This window comes from Triplophysa dalaica, chromosome 12 (genome assembly GCF_015846415.1).
Source record: "Triplophysa dalaica isolate WHDGS20190420 chromosome 12, ASM1584641v1, whole genome shotgun sequence".
Classification (NCBI taxonomy): Eukaryota; Metazoa; Chordata; class Actinopteri; order Cypriniformes; family Nemacheilidae; genus Triplophysa; species Triplophysa dalaica.
Genome location: NC_079553.1, coordinates 5089357 through 5101582, shown reverse-complemented (window position 1 = coordinate 5101582; position 12226 = coordinate 5089357). Strand labels below are relative to the sequence as shown.

The 12226-nt window shown below is 38.6% G+C and overlaps 1 protein-coding gene across 2 annotated transcripts in view; it reads left to right on the top strand.

Annotated features, from left to right (window-relative positions):
- The window catches only part of sema6e (sema domain, transmembrane domain (TM), and cytoplasmic domain, (semaphorin) 6E), a 113307-nt gene that overhangs the window by 82661 nt on the left and 18420 nt on the right, over positions 1–12226 (top strand). For both annotated transcript variants that reach the window (XM_056762937.1, XM_056762936.1), the window contains exons 13-17: positions 43–174; positions 1545–1700; positions 1978–2151; positions 5037–5174; positions 7211–7288. In XM_056762937.1, coding sequence (XP_056618915.1) covers positions 43–174; positions 1545–1700; positions 1978–2151; positions 5037–5174; positions 7211–7288 — 678 coding nt within the window. The remainder of the gene's footprint in view (positions 1–42; positions 175–1544; positions 1701–1977; positions 2152–5036; positions 5175–7210; positions 7289–12226) is intronic.

Below are 12226 nucleotides of genomic sequence, written 5' to 3'. Positions count from 1 at the left end.
GATATATTCGATTTGTCCAACAAGCTTTTTCTCTCTCCTTAGCATCACTGGTTCTGCTGTGTGCGCGTTCTACATGGACGACATCGAAAAAGTGTTTAACGGGAAATTTAAGGAGCAGCGAAACAGCGAGTCGGCCTGGACGCCAGTTCCTGATGAGATGGTGCCTAAACCAAGGTGGGAAGATCACACAAAAGACTCTAGAATAAACAAATCAACAGACACAAGTATCCAAACGATTCCTTGTCTTCTTGCTCTGCTTGGACCTGGTCTCTGGAGTTGCAGAGCAGTTTGTTTGGACTAATGGACCCAGGAGAGAATTGCAACAGCTTTAATATAATAGTGGCAGATGGTTGGAATGGCTCTTGTTAATTGTATGCGTGTGCTGTTTATCTCGATTATTTGAAGTCCCTTTGTAGGGAAGACAGCTAAGTTAGAATTCTCATCTAATGCTCTCTTTATTCTGATTCTCTCTGCTTGAAATGCTTTCTTCTTTTCTGTGCTTTTTTGGCACGACAAACTATACATTTGAGATGCCAGAACAGTGTGAAAAAAGATTATGCTCTGTTGTCGGGAGCAGCTGAGAGATTAAAGTCAGTTGCAACTCTTTTAGCATGGCGTTATGATGAAATGAGTGAGGTCAGTGAGTTTTAGAAGTGTTTCCGGAATATATACAGTATATATATGACCTCTCTTAAAGGGATAGTTCACCCTCATGTCATTTCCAAACCTGTGTGTCTTATATACTTCAGCAGAACACGTTTACATTTATGCATTTGGCAGACGCTTTTATCCAAAGCGACTTACATTTCGTTATCCTATACATTTATACATGGGTATTTGCAATCCCCTGGGATCGAACCCACAACCTAACGTTGTTAACGCAATGCTCTCACCACTGAGCTACAGGGTAACACAAAAGATATTTTGAAGAGCGCAGTTAACCAAACATCATTGGGCCCCATTGACTTATCTTATGGCTGCAAAACCATTGGGACATTTCTCAAAAATCACTTTTGTTGCATTCGACAGAAGAAAGAATCCTATGAAGGTTTAAATGACATGAGGGTGAATAAATGATGTTATAATTTTTGGATGAACTTTCCCATCCTCTCTCTCTCAATTTCAATTTCAAGGTACTTTATTGGCATGATTGCGTGTTCTTGCAAGATTGCCAGAGCATTGAACATATAACAAAAGACATACAATAAGTAAAAACATTAGAGTAAAGTTTGAAAAAGGTGCTGAGCTAGGCATAAATATAGAATGAAATATAGAATAATGTATATGTAAGTAAACAAATGAAAAATGGTCATAAAATATCAATATCAAATGTAGATTTCAGGCAGAAACATGAGAATGTAATAAAAGTAAACAAACTATAAAAAGCTCTCTCTCCATTTTCAATTTCAAGGTACTTTATTGGCATGATTGCCTGTTCTTACAATATTGCCAGAGCATTGAACATATAACAAAAGACGATAAGTACAAACTCTTTTCTCTCTCTCTCTCTCTCTCTCTCTCTCTCTCTCTCTCTCTCTCTCTAGACCAGGATCCTGTGCCGGTGATGGCCCTGCTGCTGGTTACAAGTCCTCAACAAATTTCCCAGATGAGACTCTAACATTTATTAAGTCGTACCCACTTATGGACGAGGCCGTACCGTCTGTCAACAACCGACCTTGCTTCACACGAACCACAAGCAGGTATGCATACAAGTACACAAACACACAAGAATGCATGTTCCAGTAGAAGGTCATCTGCTCATTTCACACTTTCTGCCTCTCATTATCATTTCTATACCCTCTCTCTCCCATTCCCGTCTTTATTTCCTGCATGTATTTTTTCCCCATCTCCAGCTGTTTCCTTAACATCTGCGTCTCTCTCCAGAGCGATGGCAACAGCCATCAATGCTGAAAGACAAATAAACATTTATAGTTGCGATTTGTTTTGTTTACTAAAAATCTCTTGTTCTTTATCTAGGTTTAAGCTGACCCAGATCGCAGTGGACACGGCAGCTGGTCCTTATAAAAACTACACGGTTCTGTTTCTGGGCTCGGAGAATGGGCGAGTTTTGAAGATTCTTGCCAGCACACACCCAAACTCCACATATAGCACCCAGGTCTTGGAGGACATAGATGTGTACGACCCTAGCAAGTGAGCTTAATAGTGAACATATACTACAAAGTGCCGTGTGCAGATGCTATAATAAAGTGGTTTTGCATGTCCGTACTAAAAGTAAAAATGGTGTTTGATCTCTAATATGCCACTGGGGGATGTAGAATTGTTTTTAAGAGGGGATGAGCTGTTCAGTTGAATAATGGTGGAAACGCTCAATACGACCGCAGTAGTTCTGAAAGCCATTTAAATAGCCTTTGTGGTCAGCTTTGTTTACTCCAGGATATGCATGTGCATTAGGTGAACCAGACAAAAATGTAGTTGTTTTTACAATGATTTCAGCTGAAGAAGCTAAATTTGTGAGACCATTATCGTCATTATTGATTTTTTTAAAGAAAGAAGCTTGTATGCTCATAAACAATAGCTGCTCAGATGTTGGACTAAGATGGCCGCCAAACGTACTGAGTTGCCTTAAAGAGATAGTTCACCCGAACATCTAAATTCTGTCACCTATTCACCCTCATGGCATTCAAAACCTGTATATGACTCTGTCTTCTCCAAAAGGAGATATTTTGAGGAATGCCTTTGTGGTTTTGTGTCCGTACAAAAGAAAAATTGTTGGTGTCCCTTGTTTGATTAGCATCATTCTTCAAAATATCTTCTTTTGTGACATATATTGACATGAGGGTGGGTTAATGATACAATAATTTCCATCTTGGGTCAGCTATCCCTTTAAAGTGACTTTTGAGAGTTTACTAGCATGCTTTACAAAGGCTAAGATAAGGAGTTGTATTTATTTTGTTTGCTGCTTTTTGTTGCGTCTGTTACAGTAAGGGTCTTCGACCCCATTGGTAGGTCCCGGGCAAATATAAACATGAACACAAAGACAACCCTAGACTTAATGTCAGCTGAGGTGCGAGATTAGGACAGCAGAATCTCTTCTGCTGTAAATGGGGTGGATTTTAGGTGTGGAGCTTTAATTGAACTCCTGGGATCGCACCCGTGTTTGTGTTCTCGCTGTGTATCTGACAACCAACCTCAACTCCAGCTGAGACTCACAAGTTCCACAACAAAATGTGAGCTCATCTCCACCTTGTGTGAAGAGAGTGAGAATTGCTCTTTCTTTCCCCCGAAACCCCACCCATGGGCCCGTTAGCTTTAGGAAAGACTTTTACATGGCACAGGAGATTAAAGTTTGATTATTACGGATGCTGAGGAACATGCTGATCATTCATGCTTAAGGTTTGACCTTCTCCAATCAGCTTTATGGTAATGACTCATCCAAGTGGATTTTTTTTTAATGCGATTTCTTAGTTCTTCCATTAGAGACCCCCATCCTCTTTTAAAGGAACAGTTCACCCGAGATGTCACCATTTCATTCCCTCATATGGTTTCAAACCTGTTTGAGTTTGTTTAACACTTAAATTAGGAAATTAGAGGATAGTAGAAGAAGGTTTGAAGAATATAAAGCAGATTTTTATTATTGCGAATAATGTCCATCCAAGAAGTGATTTTATTTTAGGCAATATAAAAAAAATCGGTGTTGTGTTTTTGCAAGAGGCCCATCGAAAGATAGATAGGACAACTTTCTGTGCACAAAATATCAATGGAAGTTGTAGCCACTGGGGAAGTCAATGTGGCTCTTCTGTTCAATACAATGAATCACTTGCAGTTAGAGCACACAGTCCAGATGCTTTCACAAACCTTATGTTTGCTTACAATCAGCGGCGAATCCCTTATGTCTGGAAACGCAGGCATGGGTAGTAATTGTAGCCAATTGTATTGGTGACACGCTCTTGCTTTTCACAATTAGTGGTGTGTTATTCATCAAACTAATTATTCAGCCCTTAATATTCTGCTCAAACCATGTTCCACACCCATTAAATTTGATATGTTAATTTGGATTGTTAGAATTTTGATGATGGTGATTCTTAAGTTTATAAAAATTGTTATGCTGAAAATGTTACGTGTAGTAAAAACATGAAATTGGAATGGAGGATTTTTATTAGGGCTCTAAGACGGCTGTACATTTTCACATTTAGAAGATGCTTTTAACCAAAGCTAGTGAGGAAAACCAAAAAGCGATGAATCGTAGTAATATGAGTGCTATGTTGCGCTTTAACAATGGTAAGAGACATACCTGTGAGAAGGGAGAAAGAAGTACAAGTAGTTGTGATTTTTTTAAATGTAATATCAAAGGCATAGTTCACCCAAAATAAAAAAATGTCTTGTTATATACTCACCTTCGAGTTGTTCCAAATCTGTATACATACAGAGAAATATGTTTGGAAGAATGATTACCAAACAGTTCTTGGACCCCATTGACCATAGTTGGAAAAATTACTTATAATTGTTTTATTCTGTCAACGACAAAAGAAGATATTTTGAAGAATGTAGGACAGCGGACCGTTCTGGGGCACTCCGTTGTCATTTTTCATACTATGGTAGTCAGTGGGGTCCAAGAACAGTTTGGTTACAAGCATTTCTCCAAATATCTTTCACTATGTTGAATCAAACAAAGCAATTTATACAAGTTTGTAACAACTAGTGAGTATTGAATGTTCATTTTTGTGTAAACTATTCCTTTAAATCTGCACATTCAGCATTTTCAAATCAAGTGTTCAGACAAAAGATTTTTAGCAGTTTTTTTTATTTTAAGTGATGCTGATCTGACAGAGTTTAGAATATAACTTCTCCAGCAAGGAATAGTGAATGTGAATTAAAGGAAGAATGATTTTGTGCTCTTTGTGCACTGCAGGGTCTATTAAGAGGGATTGGAGGTATAAGTGCAGAGCCAGTGGTCATTTTGTACATGAGTATCAATCACTTGAACTCGATTTGTGCACTCCTCACTATATGTAACACATTTTTCATTATTATAACTAAATAACTAATATCTACTCAAATTCGTATTTCAACCCTAGGTGTAATGTGCAAGGTGAGGACCGGAGGATTCTGGGAGTGGAGTTGGATAAGGACCATCACGCCCTCTTTGTGGCCTTTTCAAGCTGCGTAATCCGCGTTCCTCTCAGTCGCTGTTCTGACTATGGTGTCTGCAAAAAGTGAGTGATTATGTAGATGCTCCTCGAACCCAGATTTCTCCACATTAGTCATGTGTCAGATCATGTATGCAGGACATTTAAAAAGGCAAAGACGAATGAGAAGTTTCAATAATGTTTTAAAGATTTCCTGGAAATAGCCTCATTGACAATGCAGTGCACCAGTTTAGTGCTAAGAAGAAAGTTCATGACAGTCGTGTAAGAGTCTTCTAAAAGTCCTGCATGATGCTTTTGATCTATTATGTATAAAGATCTCCACAGATACAGAAAGTGCACTAAAACCGGTGTGTGTTTCCAAAGACATGCATTCACATTTCAACACAGATGCATTTTAGAGGGCACAACAGCTTTAGTATTCAGTATGCACATAAATGACGCTGAGATGGGCTGCAGTGGATGTAGACGTGTTTCCATCACATGCTAGCCAGCATTCGGTACTCGCACGCAAATTAGAGCCATCTGATTGGCCACGGGCCAGAAGCGAACATTTTTTTTTACCACTGCTGTATTATGAGCAAGCTGATAGACTGTGTTTCCCTTTTAAAATATCGCCGAATCCTATCAGGGGATTTCAGTCCAGATTCCTTTCCAAAAACAATCCTGCCTGCTCAGTGATGTCGGATCCAGCCATGTCTTAACTTTTTACCAATCTGTTCGCTCATGCAGCCTCGGCCTCTGAGGACAGGCTTGCCTGATAATCTCTGGGGATGTTTGTGTGAAAACATCCCTTTTTTCTCTGTCTTCTCTCTCCGGATTGTTTTCATGTCTAGTGAGCACTGGCTGGATTGTTTACATTGAAACACTTTTATTTATTCAAAAAAGAACTAAAGTTTATTTTTATCGAAGAGTTTGTTCCGTTTAGTCTTTATGCAAATTTTTGTCTTGTTTTCGACTAAATACGTAGTGCATGTTCTAGTCTGCCTTAATATCTTATGCATTTTATTTAAAGTGATAGTTGACCCAAAAAAGAAAATTCACTCGTCATTTCAAACCTGTACGACTTTCTTCTGCAGAACACAAAGAAGATATTTTGAGGAATGTTGTTTACCGGCCCTTTCACTTGCATTTGTTTTGCGCCCATGCAATATGAGAGAATGTGTGCCATCGCTCTTCGAACGTTCTTCGAAATATCTTATTTTGTCTTCTGGGTAAGAAAGAAAACCACACATGTTAAAGTTTAATAATTGGTTTTACTGGAAAACATGGCAAAAATATAATTTAAGATTTTTATTTATTTCATCTGTGATTGAAATGTGAAACATGCTATAGCATAGACTGCATTTACACACATATCCTCAATAGCTAGTCTGCAAGTGCACATACATATGTAGTGAAGGTCATTGAAGTGCAGGGTGGTTTGATCAAGAGGTCCAGTGTTGGCAAGCGCACTCGTTCGGGGCAAAAAGGAGGCAGGTTTTTGGCATCCGAAGACCAATAGAGAATAAGGATAACATGCATGAAACAAGATCTGATCTAGGCCAGATATTAAAGAATTTGATTTGGTTGACAGTGGTCTTCCAGTAAAGGAAACTAATGTGTGACAAGGAAAAATACAGCAGGAAATAGGAAGAGACCTCACCCTTTCACTCCAATTTTACCTGTCTTTCTCCCTTTTTCTATCTTAATTTCTCTTTCTGTCTCTCTGTCTGTCTGTCTGTCTGTCTCTATTCGTTCTGTTTCTCTGGGTGACTTGCCAGCTTAGCCATATGAATCTCAGTTGGCCCTTGGCAAACATAACACACCTGTCAATCATGCCGCAATACACACACACACTCCCGGCACCACAGCAGTAAATCACACTCTTTTTCGCTCTACTTTTCCCTCAATCTCACCGAATCTGACCAGCGAGAGGCATTAATGCTTTGTTATGGAGATTGCGTGTCTGGCTGTCCCTTCCAGCATGTGACATATACTCAGAGGGGGAAAGGAAGGGGAAATAGGGGAGGGGGTGTTTGGGTAGAGAGACAGTGAGTTAGAAAAACACACACAATGTTTCCAGCACATGTGGTACGAGTTAACTCTGTGTGTGTGCGTTTTAGGAGCTGTTTGTCCTCGCGAGACCCGTACTGCATCTGGCTGAGCGCGGGGAATTGTGCCACCGTGGCGCCTGGGCTAAAGTAAGTTAAACTGCATCACGCAACCTTCTATTAGTCTTGCCATAGTAAACATCCTATAGCACACTTTACAATTCATTACTGTGAAAAGACTACAGGGCTGTAGTCGCCTATATACAGTCTGTGTTCTTATAGGATGCATCACTGTTTAAAGGTCTCTCGAGTTACTCTAAACATCTTAAAAACATCTGGGAAACATCAGATGGCCGTAAAACGTCTCGATAATTTATTACCAGGCACAGTTACAGAATTCTAGCAGACATTTTTCATAATGGCCTGAATGACTTCATAGATAACCTAAAAATAATTTGACTGTATGTTCATATATAGGCTTCTTGTCCAGTTTTAAAGTGACTTAATTTAGAATTATGATGTAAATTAGTTACGTCCTCTTATCAATGTTTTACAATAAATTCTGGTGAAAAAAGCCCATTACTCTGTCGTTAATGACATCACTGTCACACACACATTCGCACCGCACCGTCTGTTGCTAATTTACATCTGCTGCTTTGGACCGATCTGCAGATATTTGTCAAACATAAACCTTATTTAAAAGACAAGCACAAGGGCTTGTTTACGAGACGCAAAAACTGTTACGAATGGCACATTAACATTTACAAATATTTGTGTAAGTATATCACAAATGTCTGCACTGCACAAACACTTTGTCCTTTAAAGCCTGCTTTTTATAGATATTTTCAGACTTTTATAGCACAGAATATATATTTCTGCATATTTTTTATTAATAAGAGACCATTTAAATATTCAAAGAACGTTTTTCTGAATTTACTATTTATAGGTATGTGTTTAGGTTAAATTATAATTTATGTTCATTCATCATTTATGTTCAGTTTTCAATCTGTGAACAATATTTCTCCCAAGTTAAAAAAAAGATATATTTCTATTTGCATTGGTTTGCAGAAAATGAAAACTGGAGAAAAGATGCTCTGTATTTTTCAGACCTCAAATACTGCAAAGAAAACAAGTTCTTACTTGTAAGCAATACAACAGTTATATTTGTACATGTATTTAGGAAAAGTGAGAATGTGAGAATCTTGATTTTTATTACAGTTTTCATGCGTCTTGTCATGCTGTCAGTCTTTCACACTGCTGTTGGTTGACTTTGTTTGTTGAAATTCAACAAACACTGACCTGGAATGGACGTATTACGTCTGGATTAAATGAATATTTGGTATGGTCTCTTAACACTATGAAAAGGTACATAGTGTAAGATGTCCTTATCTACAGTCTCTTTTCTATTTACATAATCACATACCTGTCCTTTGCAATAGAATATAATGGTATCTGGTACATCACCACTTTTGAAGTCATGTTGAATTTATGTTGTCATAAATCTAAAACAGCATGGCATTTAAAGAAAGAAGTCATATAGAATTATGGGTAAGGGTGTAACATCACTCCACCATCATTAGAATCATGTCTTCTAAAGATCCGTGAACCCCATGCATCACAGGGTTAATGACGGCCTGTACTTTTTATTTTCACGGCTTGGTCCCTTTATACTGTTTTTCTGTGTCCTGGTCGCATTGTTTAATGGTTTTACGTTCTAGCCACAACTTTGGCCGTAAACCCATATTTGTGGCAGCATGTGGTCCAAATGTCTAGCTGTGAGTATGGATTGTTTTAAACAGAGATGTTACGTTTTTTTTCTTCTTCTTGAACTCATGAACGTTATTTAATGTATACATCAAATTTCCAAAGCACGGCAAATGAAATAGACGGAACTCGGGTAGGGTACTTATCATTGTCCCAGAAGAGCTTTGGTTTTTCACCAATGCTCAATTATTTGCTTGCAAGGCAAATCTTACGCCATAGTCATGGATCTTTTGCTGTCAGATGCTATAAAGTGTTCTATAATCATATAGTGCGTCGTAATTATTATGAAGAGATGTAGAATCTTGGCCTGAAGCTTGTTTTTCTTTTCATAAAAACCAGAAGCAACAGGACGCTTACTAGTCAAGCATGCCAGCAGATATTAGAGTTCACCCAAAAATGAAAACGAAACAGTAGGAAAAACACAAAAGAACACAAAAGAAGATATTTTGAAGAATGTAGGAAAGCAAACAAAGCAATTGTAATTTTTCCTACTATGTTAGTCGATGGTGGCCAAGAACTGTTCGATTACAAGCATTCTTCCAAATTTCTTTTTGTTCATCAGAAGTGAGAGCAAATAAATGTATACACATTTGGAACAACTCTAGTAAAAGGTTTTATGGTGTACTGTCACTTTACTACGCACAAATTAGGACGTATTTACTGTGTGGCTAAAATCGTCAGTCTTATCGTCAGTTTTCATTCAGCGGATTTCGAGGAGTCATTGTGCACACATGTTACTTCATGTAATAAAACGAATGTGATTGTTCGCTTTACGTGCTGGTCAGGCTGTACCTTCCTTTGAGCTTGATGGCTGCAATGTGGAACAGATATTTTGCCGTTAATGAAAAGTCAAGACTGGATAGTGTCCAAACAAGTAACAAGACGAGGTTTGCAGGAGAACAATAGCAGCAGAGCACACAGTGTGTTTAAATGCTAATCAGCTTCTAATGAAATACTGCTCGACAGAGAAGGTGACATGAGAGAAAAGAGGCCAATAGATGTACTTTGGTAATAGTTTGACTTTCTCATTTTATGAACAGTTATGCAACCTTTTGCGTTACAGTTTTTATGGAGAATAGGGAAAAATCTCTTTTTTATCTGGTGGGAGATTTTCCTTTCTGTGTTCCGCTTTTCCCCATTCACTCACTCCCTGAGGCAATGTAATCTCCACAGGATGAGAGAGAGAGAGAGAGAGAGAGAGAGAGAGAGAGGGGGAGAGAGAGATGCAAATGTGTGTGTGTTGGCCAATTCAGGTATAATGAAAAGCATGCGTCTAAGAGCCATATTGATCTTCAGATATTATGCACCTGCGAGATCCCAATTTACCACTTTATGCCAGAGACTTTTTTTTATCTTGTCCTTCCATTTATCTTTCAGTATGAGATGAAGTCATCTCTCTGTCTCTTTCACACAAACCCTCTTTCTTGCTCTCTGTCCACTCAGGTTAATGGAAATAAGGACTCTAAATCATGTCAGGTAGAGAGGGCTGATTCGCAGATAGATTGAATATGCAGGGCAGGGCGAGGCAAGAACGAGGCAGGTGTCTCAGCAGGGCTGAAATGGGGTGTCATTATATGATAAGTTATGTGTGTGTGTGAACGTGCATGTTTTATTTCAAACAAGTCACCGTTGTACCATTCGCTCCTCAGTTGAGCCAAACATCTTGAATCCTCTCTGATTATCTAAATGGACTTAGATTGAATTGATTTAGCGATAGCTAGAACGTTTAGTTTACCTGTCTTTTTTGCCTTATGGACCGCACAGCTCTAAGCATAAGTAGACCTCGAGCGACACTTACACTGGGGGCAGGAGCTGCTTTGCGCTTTCGTGACATGAGGCCAAAGGTTTGGGGACATCACGCATGTAACGTTGCTACGTAGGCCTACATATTGTAACCTTACCAAAGAACCTTATAAAATGTGACCCTGGACAACAAAACCAGTCTTAAGTAGATCAGGAACATTTTTAGTAATCGGCAAAAATACATTGTAGGGGTGAAAATGACGGAATTTTCTTTTTGCCAAATATCATTAGGATATTAAGTAAACATCATGTTCCGTAAGATATTTGATGAATTTCCAAACGTAAATGTATAAAAACTTTCTTTTTGTGAGTGGATGGCCTGCTACAGTGCCTCAGATTAATAACTTCAAAGGCAATTTTCACAATATTTGGATTATTTTGCACCCTCAGATTCCAGCTTTGTAAACAGTGGTTGTTCTGCCAGATAGTGTCCTATCCTAACAACCCATATATCAATAGAAAGCTTATTTCTTCAGCTTTGATATAATGTAAAAATCTCAATTTCGTAAAATTGACCCTTAAGACTGGTTTTGTCGTACAGGTTCACAAATATGAAAAAATATATTCCTTAATATAGGGTATAGTTAATTTCCCCTAAAATGCTTTTCGTTAATGACCTGCCCAGCAAATAAAGTGACGATTTTTTCCCCGACCCGCAGGGCCCAAACACCCACAGCCATTTACTTAACTTGCACACAATACACACTTGAAGAAACTTTCATGATAAGAAGTTATTTTTGTTTTATAAGGAAAGTCTACCCGGCATGAAAACTGTTGTTATGTTATTAAAATCTCATCTTAGTTTTCTCTTCTGTTGAACACAGAAATGCTTTGTCCGATTATTAGTTACTGGCACAATGTCCTAATTCACTTTCATTGTGCGGAGAAAAAAAAGGGTAAAATTTGTTGTATTCCAATATTAGCACAGATTTGAAACGACACAAGGGTGGGTAAACTAATCCTCTTAATACCCACTATGAAACACTATGGTTGGGAATCACTGTTGTACGAAACAAGAGGCTTGCAGCGATCTTAGCGCTTTGAGAATGATGCTTTTGGACGTTCAGGTACAGAAATGCGTGCTCCATTAGACCACATTCCCTGATCTAATCACGTCTCCATGGTAACACTGAGAGAAAGCGAAAAGCGGCGGAACATGTTGTTGGGCTGGGTGTGAGATGTCACTCAGGTGCTCAGCAGTGAGCAACAGTGACACGCTCGTTTCTGTGATGCCAAGAGCAGCAGAACATTGCGGTCGGTGAGCGACGTGTCGCCGTGGTTACGCTTTTAGGCAGCATGACTCGGCGACATCTTACTAAGCGTATTTGCTTGAAATTACTCTTAATAGACTGTTTTACAGAAAGTCTCTTTCATTTGAAAAGTATACATTATTATTTATTGCAATTGAAGGAGTAAACATCCTTGTAGCTCTTTTCAAAAATCTCACTTATGCATTACACATTACTTCTATGTTTCCCAACCTTTTTGTCATGTGTACCCCCGCTGTACGATCAGTAAATC